Raw genomic sequence first — 19,503 nt, 5'->3', positions numbered from 1 at the left:
TTGAGATGAATCTGCCAATTTTTTGCATGCTTGCTTCCAGGCCCAGCTGTATTTTTATGGAAGCTCCATTTTACGGTATTCTTTAACCCCCACTGTCAGTCTGAGGAATGAAGGATCATTTTCAATAGTGCAGTCTTGCTCTTCTTTTGAACAAGTGCCATGTGATCTTTTATGTTCACCTGATCAAACAGAAAGGACCTCGATCTCATCTGAAAGATGGTCCTTCTGACAGTGTAGCTTTTCTCAGTCCTGCACTGAAGTGTCCATGTAGATTGAGCTCAAAGCCTGGAGAGGGGCTTGAGCCAACAACCTTCTGGTTCAGAGATGAGAGTGTTACCACTTAGCTGAGCAGACATGTAGTCAAAGTGCAACATCAGAAATGTGCAATGCAATGTAGTTATTAGGTATACACCTCATGTTATTGAATGAAATGTTAATACTGTAGTCTTCTGTTTTTAAAGTCAATAATAGATTTTTGTATTTCAGCCAATCACAAATTAACAGCAACGGCAAAGGTGATCATTAAAATCTGCGAACATGAAGTAAGTATAAACAAGACAGTTGTATGATGCCTTAACACAGCTGCATTTCTGGTTTTGTTGCATTATTGAGGCAGTGCAAAAGGATCTTTTACTCTGGATCAAACCTATATTATACATGAAGTAAGAACACTTTTTTTTATTTGTTTGTGGGATGTGGGTGTTGATGGGCTCGGCCAGCATTTATTGCCCATCCCTAATTGCTGTTGAACTGAGTGGCTTGCTAGGCTGTTTCAGAGGGCGTTTTAAGAGTGAACCACATTGCTGTGGGTCTGGAGTCACATGTAGGATGGCAGATTTCCCTCCCTAAAGGACATTAGTGAACCAGTTGGGTTTTTACAGCAATCGATAATGGTTTCTTGGTCACCATTAGACTAGCTTTTAATTCCAGATTTATTAATTGAATTCAAATTTTTCCATCTGCCGTGGTGGGATTCGAACCTATGTCCCCAGAGCATTAGCTTGGGCTCTGGATTACTAGTCGTGATATTACCACAACATCACCGCCTCCCCTAATGTGCCATTCAGGTCATTCAGCATCTGAAAGAGAAAGGTTAGGCTGAACCTTCTGGTTAGATTCTCCAGAAGAATCTGCTTTTCTCTCTTTTTCAGACATTGCTATTCATTTTCTGCCTTGTATTTCAGATTTTCAGCATTTACAGTTTTCTTGTGTCTGTTGTACCTTTGGTTATATTGAAGAAAGCAAGTAGTTTCAACCTAAAATAAAAACAAGAAATGCTGGAACCACTCAGCAGGTCTGGCAGCATCTGTGAAAAGAGAAGCAGAATTAACGTTTCGGGTCAGTGACCCTTCTTCGGAACTTCAACCTAATGTGCTTTTCTTTCTCTCAAAAAAAATAGATGAATGAGATTGAAGTTTGTCCAGAATGCTACTTGGCAGCATGCCAGAAGAGAGACAACTGGTTCTGCGAACCTTGTGTAAGTTGGAGTTTCCTGCTGAAACTGTAACTGACAAACCTCACAGGGTGTCCATGGTAACAGAGTGCTGCTTGGCAACTTGTCAAGATCACTTGGGCTTTAGCTAAATTCTCTCTTTTATTTTCTAACTTATTAAGGATCTTGATTGTCTGCCAAGTATTAGTTACCTTTAGAACTCTGAAATGTTGAGCTATGTCTTAGTCATCAGGTATGTGTGTTTCAAAATTCAGCCAAATACACTTTGGCTTTAGGAATAAAAGAAAGAAAGCCAATAAAATCCACAAACTGGTGAACAACTCCCCAGCACCTGAAAATATCTTCCAGTTGACTTCAGGAGCTGCATTTAAAACCAGTCTGATCAATAATTGACCTGAGAATTTTCTGAAGAACAGTTAGCCTTAATTGGTTCAGGAACGTAGAAAAATTACACCTTGTGGCTTCAAAAGAAAGCATTATGTTGTACACAGTTGAATTTCAACAGCAGAATAAAATATTGGCCTGGATTTTGCAGCTGTAATGATGACCAGAACATTTTCCATCATGAAAACTGTGAAACTGACAGCAACTTCTGGCATCCACACACACACAGTTAAGCACAGAAATCTGGAAGTCTCTGTCAGTGATTCCCTGCTCCTCCACAGGATGTGGTGTTGAGGTCTGTGCAGATGGCAATCTTTAGAAATCACTTGAATTTAAGTGAACTGCCACTTTTCTTTATACTCTAATCTCGCTGTAAAACCCAGAATAAAGTTGTGCCTTGTTGGAAGGTGTAATTGGGTTTTTAAATTGAGTACGAAGTCATAATTACTGCTGAACAACCTCTCTGGCCCTGAAAAACTAATTTTACATTTGTGGAATGTCAAATTTCTCCATTATAACAATTCCATAAGTTGTTAATGTAACTTTTTAAAACTTTGTTTGATATTTCAGTTTCTACCATAATCCCATGTGTATGTCCCAATCTTTATGTTGCCCTCTGTAAAATGATTAAAAAATGGAGAATAATCAGTACCTGTTACTTCCTGGTTTGCTATAAGTGAGAATCTTTCATGTGATTGGATGCTTAGTCTGCTTGTGTACAACACAGTTGCTGGACACCTGGAGAAACCCTATAGCTGATGCCAGAGTCAAATTGTCATCAGGAAATGTAAAATCCACACCACGAGATCGCTACATCTTTGTGGATAACTTACTTCGAGGTCAGAAGCAAGTGCCATTATTTTGCCTTTGACTGCAAAATTTGGGCTGTTGTGATTTACTCCGTATCATGGCCTGCTGTTGTAAAGCAACATATCCTCTGGTGTACCAAGAGCCGAACCATACTTAGGATTAGTTTGTGTGATTAAATTTGCAATAGTTAGTTTCATAATCCATCTACTTTTCAGTGGGGAATCAATTGATCCTTGTCAACAATTGTTTTAATAATACCACAAAGATGTCAATTGGCCTTTTATGACCTTTGGTTTGCTTTATGGTATTATTGGTGGATTAAAATCCAGTGCCAGATAAGGTCATCCAACTTGCTCCCTCCAGAATCCATGCATGATTATTCTATCCTGGTCTCCCCTCCCTCACTCACTGTTGAGTCCATACTTTAGGGAAAGTATTTTCCTTCTCTGCACTATACTAGGGGGATAGGAAATTCAAGCAGTTCTATTAAATATAACTGAAACGCTCCATCTCACATCTTATCAGCTATTGATTCAATTCTTTTTAAAGATGTTTTTGACCCTGAGTCCACTATCTTCTTTGGGAGTTCACTCTATATATCCATTATCCGTTTTTGGGTTAGCTTTCCAATGTCTAACCTTGTTCAAGGCCTTTGCATTTTACTTTTATTCTCCAGTCCTCTGTAAAAGGTAAATAGTTTGTTTATTTCCTTGTCAGCTGTACCTTTCATTTATCTTTTTCCTATCTCAATCTTTAACAAATTTAGTCATTTGAGTCCTTTTGTTTCATGGGCAGGTCTGCTGCTGTTCAGGCAAAGGGTAATCGCATTCTTCCGTATTTTTTCCTAAATTTGTATGATTACCTTAGTGAAGTGCTTCTACTCTGTGCCACTGAAAGTTTGAAGGAAGAAACTATAGCCCTTTTGATATAGTGCCACCTCGTGTTAAAGATATAGACCTATTTCAAAACAAGTCTTGCAGTTGACTGTTTATTAATGTTCCATAATATTGTTGGGACAGTTTCAAAGTAAAAGCTGACTCTGCTTAATTCCTGTCTCCACTGTTGTGAGGCTGATCATTTCACTGTAATATATAGTTGAAAATAACAGGGTCCCATACTTTAGTTCCCTCTCACCATAAAGTATAGCATCTCCTAACTCAAGGTAGAGACAGCAAAGTGTTCCCAGATCTCATGATACCATCTCTGTAAATAGCTTCTCGATATGCTATTTGAGTTGTCCATCCAAATGCTATCCATACTCTAAAACCAGCAGTGTTGATGCACAGGCATGTTGTGCCATTGTATTCTGTTAAAGAGTTATGTTTTCTATCATTTAATTACAATTCTTAATCTGCTTCAATTGGAATTGTTTGTGTTGAACATGTGCAACCCTCCTGTTCTGTTCTTGTTTTTTGTTCAACATTGCAGAGATCATTAAATAGTCCTTCTATTCTTGTGTTCGAAGATTTATAGATTCATCCTTTTTTTTATATACAGAGTAACCCCCACCCACTTGTCTGGGCAAAACTTAAAGGCTTTCCCTTTTGGCCTGCAAAAGCACTGCGAGACAAGGATGGACAGGTTGATGCACGTTTCTTTGGGCAGCATGACCGGTGAGAATTGATCTTTCATTATGTAGTAATTTGTTTTTAATAGGATTCCTGCGTACCAATCTATATTGGAAGTAACACTGATTCAGCTGGTTCCCTTAGCAAAGTCCCCATTTCTTAAAACATTTATAGCATTTAGATTCTGTGTAATGGAAAGCTACAGAAGGCAACACTGTTTATACCATGGAATGTTCATCTGAAGCCTCTAATATGTATTTGTCAGCAGTTTCGGTCATGTATAGCTTTAGGATTGTAAAATGTTCATACTGTGCCCTCTTAAAATTGGGAAAAAAATCACCCAGCAGTATAATTTATAAGAGTTTTGTCCTAAACTCGGGCTGTACCCTAACAAGAACGCAACACTAGGGCGAAATACCATTAATTACAGAACTAACCATTGGAGTTGAAAAATTTAAGGGCACCACCCAAGAAGCCATTGGTTTAAGTACATTTTTTTTCCCCACATTCTTCCTCCTATATTGTATAGTACCAATGTATTAAGTAGCTGATTGTAGCACTGACAGGAACCTGTTCATTTAATGGGTTGCTGTTGGGCTTTATAATCAGAAAGCCTAGGCCATCATGCCGCCTTATATCAGTAGCCAGGTGCTTTTTTAATACAATAGCATTCCTATATCAACAATTTAAGAACAAAATCCAGTTTTTGGAATTGTCAGTAGCTGAGCCATATAGAGCGAAAGAGTAGCAGGTTCAATCCTGATCTGTGCTGCGGAGTGAAAATGGTAGTACAGTTGGCCTTGGCACTTATGGAAAAAGCACAAGAAATATTGGCTAAGGTTCTTCCTTCTGATGTGCATTTTCAGCAGGAGTTACTTGTTGGTAAAGTATGTTTGTTAAGGACTGGATTGAGCTCCACTCAGCTGTGAATCTCTTCCTCAGTAAAAGAACCAACAAACTCACCACACATTATTGGCCACTTGGTAAGTCACTTGGTGCCTGCGGAACCATGTTCCAGCAAGTCTTCAATGCCTTCAGTCGAAGAGGAGGGTAAATCTTTGTATCTCCATGGTCTTGGGATTCAGCTTGTTCACTCAGATTTGTCATGTGAGTTTAGACTGTTCTTTGCCCATCAGACAAAGGGGTGCTTTATATTAGAAAAGCATTTCATGTGCAGGAGAGTAGAAATGGATACTGTGGGTCTTCCCATATTCCTATACAGAAGTGGTTGCCACACATCCCTGTTGAATTGCTGTGTTTTATGCCAAGCTGTTTCATTAGAATTGACCAGTAAGATTACATAATCTCCTTTTTAATATAGGAGTTAAGAGGGGGAGGTTAATTCAAGAATTTTGAAATAAAGGAAGGCTTGCATTTATATAACAGCTTTCACAACCTCAGGACATCCCAAAGCACTTTACAGCCATAGAAGTACTATTTTGTAGTGTAGTTACTGTTGTAATGTAGAAAACACACCAGTCAGTTTGTGCTTGGCAAGATCCCACAAATAACAATCAAATAAATCTGTCAAGTGTTGGTTGAGGGCTAAATGTTGGCCAGAACACAGGGCGAACTCCCCTGCTCATCGTTAAACAGTGCCATGGGATCTTGTACATCCACCAGAGAGATTAAAGTTTAATATGGAGGACAGCACCTCCAGCAGTGTAGCATTTCCTCGGTAATGCACTAAAGTACCAGTCTAGATTATGTGCTCAAGTCTCTGGAGTGGTGCTTGAACTTGTGACCTTCTGACTTGAAGCAAGAGCTGTGCCACTGAGCTAACGCTGATAATTATGACCGGGACATCAGCCCCCTCTAATTTACTAAATGAATGATAGGATCCTATTTCAGCTTTTCACTTGAGGAATGGTTCTTCTCAGCAAGTCCATCCTGGATGGACTCTGGTTCCTACCTGGTACTATTTTTAATCTGTCTAACTGTGACCTGAATTTACAAGTTTCTATTCCAATGATAACAACAATGCATTAATATAGGGCCTTTTATGTAGTAAAGCATCTCAAAGCCCATCACAGCTGGGATTATAAAATAAAATTTGACAACAAGTCACATGAGATATTGGGATAGCTTGGTCAAGTAGGTAGGTTTTAACAAGGGGGAGAGAGTGATAAAAGGGTGGAAAGATTTAGGGAAGAAATTCTAGAGCATAGGACCTAGGCAGCTTAAGGCACAGCCACCAATGGTGGAGTGAAGAAAATCGGGGATGTGAAAGAGGCCAGTATTGAAAGAGTGCAGATCGCAGCGGGTTCTAGGACTGGGAAGGTTACAGAGATGAGGAGGGGAAAAGTCATAGAAGCATTTGAGAACAAGGATGTGAATTTTAAGGCTTCATTGGACCAGGGCCCAATGTCGGTCAGCGAGCTCAAGGGTGATGTGTGAACATGACTTGGTGTGAGGGGGAGAAAATTATACGATGGATCCCAGGATTTCCTCTTGTATTTCTAAGCAGCTGAATCAAGGAAAATATTGATAATGATCTTTGAAAAGGTCACCTGTGTGCTTTCATAAATATTTTTGTCATTTGGCGGTGGTGTTGATAAGCAAACCAGAAATGTAACAGCCAAAATGTTAGTCCTTGAAGCAAAGCAAATTATTTTGATTTCACAATTTAATAAATACATTTTCTCTTCTAAATGCAGGGCCTGGGTTCCAATAAACAACTGCTACCTCATGTCAAAGGAAATTCCCTTTTCTGTGAAAAAGACTAAAAGCATCTTCAATAGTGCAATGCAAGAAATGGAGGTTTATGTGGAGAACATTCGTAAAAAGTTTGGGGTATTCAATTATGCACCTTTCCGGTCACCATACACTCCCAACAGCCAATTCCAGATGTTAAAAGATCCCCAGAACCCAGCAGCAGGGACTGCTAAGCCTGATAAATATGAGAAAATGAAATTAAACTTCGATATGACAGCATCACCGAAAATAGTTCTCAGCAAGTCCATGTTAATCAGTGGTCCCAGTAGGAGAATTTCATTAACGGACATGCCCCGCTCGCCAATGAGTACAAACTCTTCTGTGCACACTGGTTCTGATCTAGAAAATGAACCTGCAGAGAAAAGTATGAAAGCAGCTTCCAGTCACTTCAGTGCAAGTGAGGAGTCCATGGATTTCATTGACAGGAGCACAGGTATAATCTCCCAATTTAAGAACTATCTTCTTGGGTGGGTGGGGGAGGGGAGAGAGAGGAGATGCCATAAATCTGCTTTTTTCTGAAGATATGTATGGGAGGGGCTTAACCTCTTTGGCTCCAGCAAAATTTTGTTTATGGGTTTGATTGACAGAAGCTCATTTCTGTATTTTGCTTGCATAATACAGCTTGGCAGTAAGTTGTCTCAAAGGCGTTGGATTTTAGATTATGCTTGACGTTTAGGTTGTCCTCGACAGAGGAAGGCTACTTCTGTTTTGCATAGAGCAGGGGGTGAGACGTGAACACAGAGACACAATGGCAGTCTTCATATAGTGAATTGAGATGCATGTGACTGCATCCCTCTAGTATCATTGGGAGGCAGAAATGATTCATGCTGGCCAATGTTAGACTGACGTTCCAGAGAATTTGTGCAGCCATAGAAAAGTGAAAAGGTTTTTAAAATAGATCCTGTTGGGTTTTACATAGTATTTTTTCATATAATTTTCATTTGAATGGTGAAAACTGTACTATAGAGATGATGTGCCAGTGTCACCAGCATCTAAAGGGCACCTTTCAAGTAATGGGGTCTGCTGCTTTGTCGATTGAGTTGCCAGACACCTTGAGAGATTTGTTCAGAAACTTAAGCGACTTATTCTAAATGAACAAAAGGAAAATGTGGGGATATTTGATGGCGTCTCATTGAATATGGAATTTATTTCACAAATGAAATTTATCTTGAGAATGAAAGAAATCTAGAGTTGTGCAGGGGTCCCTCATAGGTCAGATGGATTCCATATTCAGTGGTTAAACAGAATATTCTGTTCATTGACTGTACACTGTGTGCAGTTATTGGATAAAAAAACCTTTATCCTCCTACTGACTTTATGCTCAGTTGTGGCACAGGTTACAAACATTGTTCAAAACCTGAAATTCTCCGCCAGTTCCACATTGATCCAGTTTGTTTCCTCTTTCAGCTTCTCCTGGATCTGTGAAGACGAGTCAAGCTGGCAGTGTGTCGGGCAGCCCAAAACCCTTCTCTCCTCAGTCCTCCACTCCCATTGCTGCTAAATCAGAAAGGACTTTGAAAACCCCTCCTACGGGCAGCATCCTTAACCTAAACCTTGGTTAGTCATGACCACAAAATGTCTTCCATTGGTTTTGTGGTGTTTCTGGTCAAAGTGCAGTGAGACAAAGAGACTGGTTGGGAGGAGTGAGTGTGCATGTTTGATGAGATTGTCCAGGGGTGTGTGACATGTCCTGGAAAGGGGTGAAGGAGGAACACACTTTGGAGCAAGGAATGTAATTCCTTTTGGAGGGATATAAATATATAGAAATGGAATTATATTGTCCTTTTTCTAATTGGTAGCAATTTAATAGCTCACAGCCCAGTTATTTTATAGATTTTATGTTTATTGTATATTGGAGGTCATAAGCTACACAGGGAAACAACAGCCAGCTTTTCCTGAAGGTCTTTATATATCAAGCACATATTTGTCCGGTGCAATGGGAAACTTGCTTTCTCCCTTTGTCTATTATTTACAAATTTGCTTATTCTGTGTCTTCAACAACACTGCTGTTCATTTCCATTTCAGTCCCAAGATGCCAATCACTGTTTAGGTTCTATTTATTGGTCTAAGGACCCTGGTGTCATTTTGATGATCCAACTGAGTTAACAAACTCAGCAGGTCTGGCAGCATCTGTGGAGAGAGAAACCGAGCTAATGTTTGTCTGTGACCTTTCATCAAAACGTCAGGATTTTTTTTCTGTTTGTGTTAGCAAATTCCTTGTGTTCAAAGTATGCCTAATGTGCAGCACTTTGGTACACCAATTTACTGTGCCATTGGGCTACTCGTGCTAAATTAGCTTTTGCTTACCTCTCTGTCTTTTCAGATATCTCTAGCACAAAATGGATCTTGCCTTCTTGCTAATATTTTACTCTTTCTTTTTATGTAATAGATCGCAGTAAAGCAGAGATGGATCTAAAAGAGCTAAGCGAATCTGTGTTGCAGTCAGCTCCTGTACTCCTCACCTCACCAAAAAAGCAGCCCGTTCGTAGCAGCTTTCTGCTTAACCTCGACAAGACTATAGAAAGTTGTAAAGCACAGCTAGGTGAGGATGTGCTGTGATTTAATAAAATTTTTGTCTGTTTCAAGAAAGCCTTCATAAATTTGTTTATTTGGGAGAAAGTGATGGTAAATAAAAAGCCTAGACCTCATGTTATTGGTTAGGAAGACATGAGAGTTGATGTTTTTCCAACCATCCTGTTTAATTGGCTGATGAAGTATGTAGTATTGGAGAGGAAAATATATTTCTCCACACCTTTTTTGTCAAGATGGAGTCATACATGTTAATGAATGGTCTAACATTCTGAAAATGAACTGCTGAAACCCATCCACTGAAAGGAAATGATTTTTGAGGCAAAGATTTGTACTTGCTCCCTTCTGGATGGGTGCCCAGCAGTCCGCTGCTGCAGTTTCCAGCCTTAAGTTGTAATTTAAAAATATTTTTATTTTTGTTTCACTTGCACATTTACTCTTGCCTATTTTGTATTCTGTTCAATGCAAAGATTGTTTCACTTGGTTGCACTGAAGATTTATTGGCAGATGGCTGACTAAAACACATTATTAAGCATTCCATGTCCTATTCTAGAGTAGCACCCAGTCACATTTATCATAATAGCCTCATTTAGAGTACAGGGTACAAAGCCATACAGACCAGAAAATATATATTTTAGTTTGCAGTGGTGCTATTGACTGATTTGAGCCAGGGCTATAGTTAGTCCACTGGGAAAAAAGCAGCGAGAGTTCCTGCTCCTGATAATATCCAGGGACCACTGCTGGAAGGTAGGCGTGTATGATATCTGATGAGGACAAATTGTGATCCCTCCATGACCAAATAACTTGCTGAAGCACATGAACTGAGAAAACAAGATAACACAGAAAAGAATGACCACTTATTTGAATTTCCAGAGGGTTTTTGCAATATTCAGAACAAGAAGCCATACCTTCAGGGGATACGGGGAGAAAATTGAGGTAGAGGTACTTTTATTCAATATAGTCCTCATTCATTTGATCACTGCAGTCTGAACATGTTGAGAGGGCTCTGTTTGATATTTGTCTTTTTTTATTATGGAATCTGTTCCTCCATATTAAACTCTCACTTGTTACCCCATTAACCACATTCCTTGTGGTTAATTCTAATTCTCCATAAACACACACAAATGCAACTTAATCCAGGTTAAATTATATTCAGTGATCAATTTTTGATTATTATTCAATTTGTGTTTGTAATTGCTGCAATTTAATAGTCAATTATACATTTGTACACACTAACATCAGGATGTTATAATCAGTAGTCCATCAGTATCCATTAACATCGAGTTCTGCACTGAAAGCCACCAGCGGGGCAAATATGGAACTGAATAAAGCCTTTCTACAAAATCTGCAATACATTGTGGTTAAACAAAAGCAGAAAGGCTGGAGGGATTTTGCGGGTGGGGTGGTGGTGGTGATGGTGGTAGTGCTATGGGCAATCTGATCTTGGGAGCTTAGATAACTGTTCTAAATCGCAAGTATCATTCTTATGGTTCTATGTCGTTTGAACCCCTGATTTAGAGTTTTGTGTTTTTTCCCCTTCTCTCTCATTCTCCTCTGGCAAATTTTGAAGTGGAATAAATTATATCGACAATATTTAAATGGTATTGCTGTTTAAAAGCATTACCAGGCACACAGAAAGTCATATCATTTTAGTTGCACATGTGATGTCATTGTGGTCCAATGACTAGTTTGACATGTTGCATGTTATTGTATTGTACATTGTTAAACAGGAAATGTTGCTAATCATGAAGTTAGTGCCCTCTTGTGTCGGACTATTCATCTGTTCTGTAATGTTTCGAATCAACTTTTGAAGTTTGTAGGTATTTGCTTTGAAACTTGATTGGCGCTATTCCAGATGTTGATTCAGTACTATTTGAAAATTGAATGTATTTTTATCCCAAGGAATAAATGAAATTGCTGAAGATGTTGACGCAGGTGCTGAACACAGTGACTCCGAGGATTCAGAAAAATCGGACACCTCTGACAGTGAATATGCCAGTGACGAAGGACCAAAACTAAATAATGGGCAAGAAGAGGGAGAGGAAAAAGAAGGTGCCAGGAATGAGAAGGATTTGCCCTATGTGAAAAAGAAGCCAAAGCAGGTAATGGCTCACGGTGAAGTAAAGCAAGAGACCAGCCCAAGTTCTGTTGTGGGTAAAAGTGAGGCATCTGGACAGGAAAAGGCAAATGGGGACTCTGACAAAGAACTTGTTGAGAAAATGAAAAGTCTTCATCAGGCAGCAAAGGAGAAACTAGGGAATAAAGATGAGACTGACTCACCAACAGTGCATTTGGGACTTGACTCTGATTCTGATTCCGAGAATGAACTGGTTATAGACCTGGGAGACGAAAGTAAAGAGGTTGTGCGAGAAGGCAAGAAAGGGGAGAAGAGCAAAAAGGATCCAACTCCAACACCGACATTGAAGGAATCGCCAACAATATCAAATACAGAAAGTATGTATCTTAAACCTTTGTTTTTCTTAATGATGCAATACTTATTCTGTTTGTTATATCTGGTGGCTTTCCAGTGATGGTGTGTGTACTATCTCATGGCTGGATTTTGGGCACCTTGTGATATTAGAATATCATGGATGAGACCTAATCAAAACTTCCACCCTGGATAACCAGTTCATTTGGTTTATAGAATAGTTTAAGACAATCTGTAACATGATAATCAAGTACCTTTAACAGGTAGAAGACACAAATGGATCAACCAATCACAATTAACTTTAACAAACTGAAAATGCATTGAGATTTGGAGTTTATTTTTTTTTAATTCACAAATCACCAAATAATGATCTTTGTATATTCAGATTGGTTCCACTTCTCAGACATAGTGGAAACTTCAGAATGGTTGAATCAGAAATTAAATTTTTTGGTATAGATTTCATTAAAATGATGTAATGCGTTGAGATGAAGGCAGACAACAACCTTGGAAAGTATGTACTTTCTTATTCAAAGTATTCCCCATTTTTAAGTGAAAAAGATTTACAGTCAAAAATCTAGTTTGACACTTTTTTGCTTCTAAATGTCTTGATTGCCCCCATTTAAACTGTGGTAACCATGGCTTGAGACTGGGCTGAGAACTTGTTGGCTCAGGGGAAAAAAGTGAAACCAGATTTTTGAGGAGTACGTATTTTCACTATACAATGGGGGGGATACCTTGAATAAAAAACAGTGCCCCTCGTGCTCACTTCCCTGCCTTTTTTAGAGAATTTTATAAAGATAAACAGATATGTGAATCAAACTGCTGATTATCCTTTTCAACAGTTAAAGGGCAAATATAATATTCCTAATTATGTATATAGGTAAAGCATCACCCACTTCAACTGTGTCCAGTCAACCAAAAGGTGAGGTTGCTTCTTCATTCCCCAGTCTCCCAAGCCAGACCCCTTCAACCAGTATTACAACGACAGCCAGTGTTGTGTCTACAGCCACAGTTGCAGCTGTTGCTGTTAGCAATAGCCCGGTTAAAAAACAACGGCCTCTATTGCCAAAGGAAACTGTTCCAGCTGTTCAGCGTGCAGTGGTGTGGAATCCCTCAACAAAGTTTCAGACCTCCTCACAGAAATGGCACATGCAGAAGGTACAAAGACAGCAACAGCAACAGCAAATGCCAGCGCCACAGCAGCAACAGTCTCAAACCACAGGAACACGATACCAGACAAGGTTGGCTGTGAAAGGTATAAATATTTTGAGTATCTAGTTCTAATTCTAGCCAAGTCCAACACAATATTATGTTGGTAATTTTGTTACTTTTGAAAATTTAAAAAAACATTTTTTTGTATTTAGGGAAGTAAATCAAGTCTTCGGGTGGTCACAGTAACCCAGTTTGGACTGTGATGCAAAGCTGTATCATATCAAGGAACTGAGAGGAATAAACAATGGGAGCAAAGCTCATTGACATCACTTAGGTGATTTGGGGTTGTACCGCCCCCAACCCCTCATTGAAACTAGGCCCCTCTAAGATTGGGGGCGGCAACAATAGATGAGGCAGAGCACTGGGATCTGCCCGTCTTCCCTCTCATCACAGGACTGACAACTCCTTGTTAATTTTCTTTTCTCTATCGTTGTGAACAATGTGAAAATACAGCCTTTGCATTCACAATTGCAGCGTCTGAAATGGCCAAAGCTGATCTTGTGGCAGAGGGGGTGCCTTTGTTAGGTGTTGAGATTTTGGAATTCTATAACTTGGTAGTCCTAGAAAAATGCACCAAATTTGGGGAAGATGACTCCAAGTCTCATGCTGACTTTGGCTTTCTAATTGCAGCTGTGCAGCAGAAAGAGGCAACTCTGGCAACTTCAACATCTTCCATCACTTTGGTCACAAGCAGTTCATCTGCATCTGCGGCAGGCTCCAGTTCAGCAACAGTGAACACAGCTTCCAGTTCAGTCTACAGCACTGATTTACCCATAGCTACTCCATCTGCTGATGTTGCTGCTGACCTTACTAAGTATACAAACAAGGTATATTCTGTTACTCACCATTATTGAATTGGTTTGTTACATAGAATTGCTTAGAAATTGCAAAATGGAAGCAGTCCATTTGGCCCAACCAGTTCATGTTTGTGTATATGATAGTCCTAGTCCTATGTGTCTGTTCTCTTCCCATATCCCTTTACTCCCCTTTCCTTCAATCACCTCATAAGTGTTGAACATGGTTAGCTTCAATCACTAACTTGAGTGGTGCATTCCATGGACTCGCAATTTTGTTAAAAAAAAAGCAAATAGAATTTCCCTTGTCCTAAATCTTGCATTTAATCTTGTGTTTATGTCCCATAATTCTTAGATTCCCCAACCACTGAAAATAATTTATTTCTATTCACTCTCTCCCATCCCTTCATCATTTTAAACACTTCTATATAATCATCCCTTGTTTTCCTTTGTCTAACATAGCTTCTATTTTGTCATGCCTGTCTTCATATTTGTAGCTGCTCATACCAGGCAGTAACCCGGTATATCTGCAGTATATTCTCTCTATTGCAACAGCATCCTTCCCATAGTGAAGAGCCCAAAATTGCACATACAACTCCCAACTATGGTCTTACTGAGGTTTTATAGATCTGCCATTACATCTTGACTTCTATATTGTATATCTTTTTCATAAAACTCAGTATTCTTTAGTACTTTTATGTCTTTGCCCACTTGAGGTGTTGCTTTTAATGTCTGGTGAACCTAAACCTCCAAATCCATCTGCTCTTCCACTTAGCTTTCCTTCATTCAATGTATAATTATTACTTTTATTACCAAGTGTACCACCCCACATTTACTGACATTGAAATACATTTGCCACTTCTTTGCCTAATCCACCATCTTATCAATCTTCCCTTGCTGCTTCTTTTGGTCTTCAGAATTATTACTATGCTTCCTATTTTAGTATTGGTTACAAGATTGGACATCGCTCCCTCTAGCCCTGCATACAAATCATTATGTATGCAATGAACTCATGTCGCAAGCATCCACTTTATGGCTGTAATTTATCTAGTTTCTTGAATTGTAAATGCTTAAACCTGTAGTCTTTTATGTATCAAGCTCATTCCAGATACTTTCTCTCGTGCTCAGTGCAAAAGTCCTCTTCCATAGTCAAGAACCTGCTCATTATGAATGAAAAGATGATTTTATGCCTGAAATAACCAGGCATAACAGGCTACAGGGCTAACAATGAACCCTTGGATATGCGCCAAAAATTGGTACGAGATCTCAGTGTATACTATACATATATACATATATAGTATACTGCACCATATATTTCAGGCTAAAAACGAACAAGTGAGATTATGAGAAGCTAAATTAAAACAAAGCACAGATTTTAGCTGGATTATAATTCTTCATGTAACAATGTACCTTCCAAAACAGTAAAGTCAAGGATGCTTTACCAATCATCTGAAGTACTTAAACATGTTGGCTCCTTGATGCCCTGTTTTTACCCAAGAAAGACAATGCAGAATATTTCATTAAACAAGTGTTACCATTATGATTTATATCTTCTGATGTCCTTTTGATGTTGTGCTGATGCAAAGGAAATTCAAAAGGTAGCCTGCAGAATTAAAAAGAAAACTATCAAACTGGCTTCAGAGACATCCAAGTGGTGTCTCAAAGAGGACCAGTAAAAAAAATTTGCAAAAAATCAGAAGAAAAGCTGATCTGCAAAGCTAGTAATTAGGACCTTCTGTTGAGGCAAGATGTCGTAGCTAATGCTCCTTCAATGGCCTGGTGCAATAGCAAATGTGTGAAGGTCACAGCCCAGTGATCAGTATTAGAAATAATTAATATTGTTTTTTAAAAAATTATCATTGTATGGGCTGTGTGTTTTCCTCATTACTTGAACAGTTGAGTGGGAAAACTCCATAACTGGACTCAGTCTTGCATATTTCTTGAAGTTAAAGATATCGAAGAAGAAAAGGAACACAAAGTTACGCTGATTAAGAACTGTGAGCCATTGATTTCAGATTCCTGACCTAATTAGTGTGTTTTCTAGCAAAGTGGCCAGAATACTGACATAACTACAACCATTACCCCATCACCCACTCACTGATCTAAAAATGTCTACGATTCTTTAATTAGGAGAGCCCTCTGCTTTGTCACTTTTTTCACTCCTCCTCATTCCCTGCCCACCCCACCAAAAAGAAACAAAGTGTAAAGGAAATTTTTCTTTAATTCATTCATGGGATGTGAGCATTGTTGGCAACACCAGCATTTGTTGCCCATCCCTAATTGCCCTTAAAAAGGTGATGGTGAGCTGTCGCCTTGAACTGCTGCAGTCCATGTAGTGTAGGTGTAGCCACAGTGCTGTTAGGGAGGGATTTCCAGGTTTTTGACCCAGCCACAGTGAAGAAAAGGTGATATATTTCCAAGTCAGGGTGCTGTGTGACTTGGAGGGGAACTTGCAGATAGTGGTGTTCCCATGTGTCTGCTGCCCTTGTCCTTCTAGGTGATAGAGGTGATGGGTTTGGAAGGTACTGTTGAAGAAGGCTTAGCAAGTTGCTGCATTCCATCTTGTAGATAGTACACACTGTTACCACTGTGGGCCGGTGGTGGAGCGAGTGGGCGGGCTGCCAATCAAAGGGGCTGCTTTGTCCTGGATGGTGTCGAGTTTCTTGAGTGTTATTGGAGCTGCACCCATCCAGGCAAGTTGAGAGTATTCCATTACACTCCTGACTTATGCCTTGTAGATGGGGGACGGGCTTTAGGCAGTCAGAAAGTGTTACTTGTGCAGAATTCCCAGCCTTTGACCTGCTTTTGTAGCCTTGGTATTTATATTTAAGATTATGTAAACTACATTAGGGTGCATCTGTCTTGCAATTGTAGAATCCATACTTTCACTGTAGCATTGTTGTGACACAAAACGGCTTTCCATCATTGCTCGAGTTATAAGGTAAATACAGCCTAAATCTAGATGCTAATGTGATGAATGCCTCTTCTCTATGTTGGCTGTAAGATTCCACAGTGGTGCAGTGGTTAGCACCGCAGCCTCACAGCTCCAGCGACCGGGTTCGGTTCTGGGTACTGCCTGTGCGGAGTTTGCAAGTTCTTCCTGTGACTGTGTGGGTTTCCTCCGGGTGCTCCGGTTTCCTCCCACTGCCAAACACTTGCGGTTTGATAGGTAAATTGGCCATTGTAAAAATTGCCCCTAGTGTAGGTAGGTGGTAGGAGAATTGAGGGAAAAATGGGATTAATGTAGGATTAGTATAAATGGGTGGTTGCTGGTCAGCGCGGACTCGTTGGGCCGAAGGGCCTGTTTCGGTGCTGTATCTCTCTATTAAAAAAAATGTGAATTTTTTTCTGCTCAGTACCAGTCATCAGTATAAAAGTATTGATAATTTAGCTATAAGTTGAGAGGCCACATGGATACTGTTGTAAGAAATGGATATTTATTGTGGGTACAGTAGCCACTGCTCCTCTGAAGAATTGAGGCACATTGATGGGTCAACTGTGGTAATTTCACTGTGGTGATATGTTTTGGCGCCATTCATATCACAGACATGTATGTTTGACAAACTTTTGAACATTACCACTTTTCCTGAGCAGTGTGCTACATATCTCCGAGTTAAACATTGAGTCAATTATTTACTTCAGCAGAGTTGACTGAAAACAAAGTTAAATGGTAATTCCCTTATCTTCCCACCGCACCCCCCACCCCCAACCACTCCAACACACATTGTCAATGTGTTTTTGATTCTTGTTAAATGTATTTGTGCCACGTATGCGTTTTTACATGGGGAAAATAAAGTATTCCCTCCCAAGAGTCGAGCTGAGCCACAGAGCTTTCTTTGCTGGTCTCTGTTTTTGGCAGATTTACACAAGAATGACTGCTGTAAGGTGTTAATGTTAAGTGATGCTCAGCTGTCAAGAGGGCAGAGATGGCAATGGTTGTAAAATCTGAATTAATGTTGGAGATAATGAACAGTATTTTGTGTTCAGATAGAATTTCATGTAGAGGAGTGCCAGAAAATACGATAATAGAAAATGGTTCAAATCTAAGAGCCTAGTTTTTATTATTAATCCATACAACTGTTACTTTGTAGATGATGGAAGCGATAAAGGGAACAATGACTGAAATCTACAATGATCTCTCCAGAAATAGTTCTGGAAGTACAATAGCAGAGGTTAGTTATTTGTGTCCAAATTGGAGTCTCTCTGTTAAATAATGTCAAATGTCATCAGCCAACTGATCTGAATTGACTGTTTATTTTGTCATTTGGCAGATTCGACGAATGAAAATTGAAATTGATAAACTGCAGTGGTTGCATCAGCAGGAGCTAGCTGAGATGAAACATAATCTTGGTAAATGTCGCAAGTCGGTTTTGTGCTGCCTTGTCTTTTTCCTCTTGTTGAAAAACTGTTATTTTATTTTGCCTTCTCGGTTCCATACTTCATTACCCTGACAATGGGTATACAGAAACACAATTATTAGCCACACTAAGTGAGATTAGGAACGCAAAGTAAACAAGTTTCTCTTATCCCTCGTGAGAAATCTTGAGGCCTCAGTTCAATGTCATTCCCAAATGGCACACATGGGATTGAGACAAGTAAATTATTGACCCTTTTGACATTTTTTTGTGAGAATAAGATCCCCCTCTTAAAAGATATTGGGGTAGATTTTCAACTTGTTGCCTGGATGTAAAACTGGTGTCATGGATTAGCTGCCTTTTCCCAGGCAAACAAGCTGAAAATCTATTGCATTTACTTCCTTTCTCTTTGTTTGGGTTTCTTGTGTGACACAACATCCTTGGGAGAGAGGTTCAGGCAGACAGCTTGTTGTTGGGGTCTGCTGGTCTCGTTCCGAACCTGGGTGCCAGAAGGTGTAAGAGAAGAGTAAGAATTAGCTTTCCTTCTCAATTGGAAAGTATCTAGCCTCGCTTGGCACCTCCTTTACATAAAAGACATTAAGATTAGTAACTTGTTTTGTAGAGATTCAGTGTTATTCTTCATTCTGTTACTTTGCAGAGCAGAGTTATATTTTAAGACAGCAACCTCTTTCCTCACCTCCTGTAATGTGATAACAGACAGGTGCTTTCCATTTGTGTTATGCATCATTGTAACCAAGTGGATAGGGAATAATGGATGCAATCTTGTAAAGCTAGCTTACTTCTGATTATAAAAGCAAAATACTGCGGATGCTGGAAATCTGAAACAAAAACAAGAAATGCTGGAATCACTCAGCAGGTCTGGCAGCATCTGTGGAAAGAGAAGCAGAGTTAACGTTTCGGGTCAGTGACCCTTCTTCGGAACTGACAAATATTAGAAAAGTCACAGATTATAAACAAGTGAGGTGGGGGTGGGGCAAGAGATAACAAAGGAGAAGGTGCAGATTGGACCAGGCCACATAGCTGACCAAAAGGTCACGGAGAACAGGCAAACAATATGTTAACGGTGTGTTGAAAGACAAAGCATTAGTACAGATTAGGTGTGAATACACTGAATATTGAACAGCAGCAAGTGCAAACCTGAAGAAAAACAACCTGAAAAAAACAGTGGGTAAGCAAACTGAACAAACTAAGATGAAATGAAATAAATGCAAAAAAAGATTGTAAAAAATGTAAA

General features: G+C 39.5%; 1 protein-coding gene across 10 annotated transcripts in view; it reads left to right on the top strand.

Moving 5' to 3' along the window:
* The window catches only part of zmynd8 (zinc finger, MYND-type containing 8), a 168,418-nt gene that overhangs the window by 134,694 nt on the left and 14,221 nt on the right, over positions 1–19,503 (top strand). For 6 of the 10 annotated variants that reach the window (XM_068048487.1, XM_068048484.1, XM_068048478.1 and 3 more), the window contains 11 exons: positions 472–542; positions 1,400–1,477; positions 4,145–4,260; positions 6,873–7,363; positions 8,338–8,487; positions 9,320–9,472; positions 11,362–11,913; positions 12,768–13,142; positions 13,730–13,926; positions 17,985–18,065; positions 18,165–18,243. In XM_068048487.1, the coding sequence (XP_067904588.1) occupies positions 472–542; positions 1,400–1,477; positions 4,145–4,260; positions 6,873–7,363; positions 8,338–8,487; positions 9,320–9,472; positions 11,362–11,913; positions 12,768–13,142; positions 13,730–13,926; positions 17,985–18,065; positions 18,165–18,243 (2,343 nt within the window). The remainder of the gene's footprint in view (positions 1–471; positions 543–1,399; positions 1,478–4,144; positions 4,261–6,872; positions 7,364–8,337; positions 8,488–9,319; positions 9,473–11,361; positions 11,914–12,767; positions 13,143–13,729; positions 13,927–17,984; positions 18,066–18,164; positions 18,244–19,503) is intronic. The other 4 variants (XM_068048485.1, XM_068048479.1, XM_068048488.1 and 1 more) reach the window with 3 other exon arrangements.

Source organism: Heterodontus francisci, chromosome 16 (genome assembly GCF_036365525.1).
Source record: "Heterodontus francisci isolate sHetFra1 chromosome 16, sHetFra1.hap1, whole genome shotgun sequence".
NCBI classification, from domain to species: Eukaryota; Metazoa; Chordata; class Chondrichthyes; order Heterodontiformes; family Heterodontidae; genus Heterodontus; species Heterodontus francisci.
This window is presented reverse-complemented; position numbering and strand designations above follow the sequence as displayed.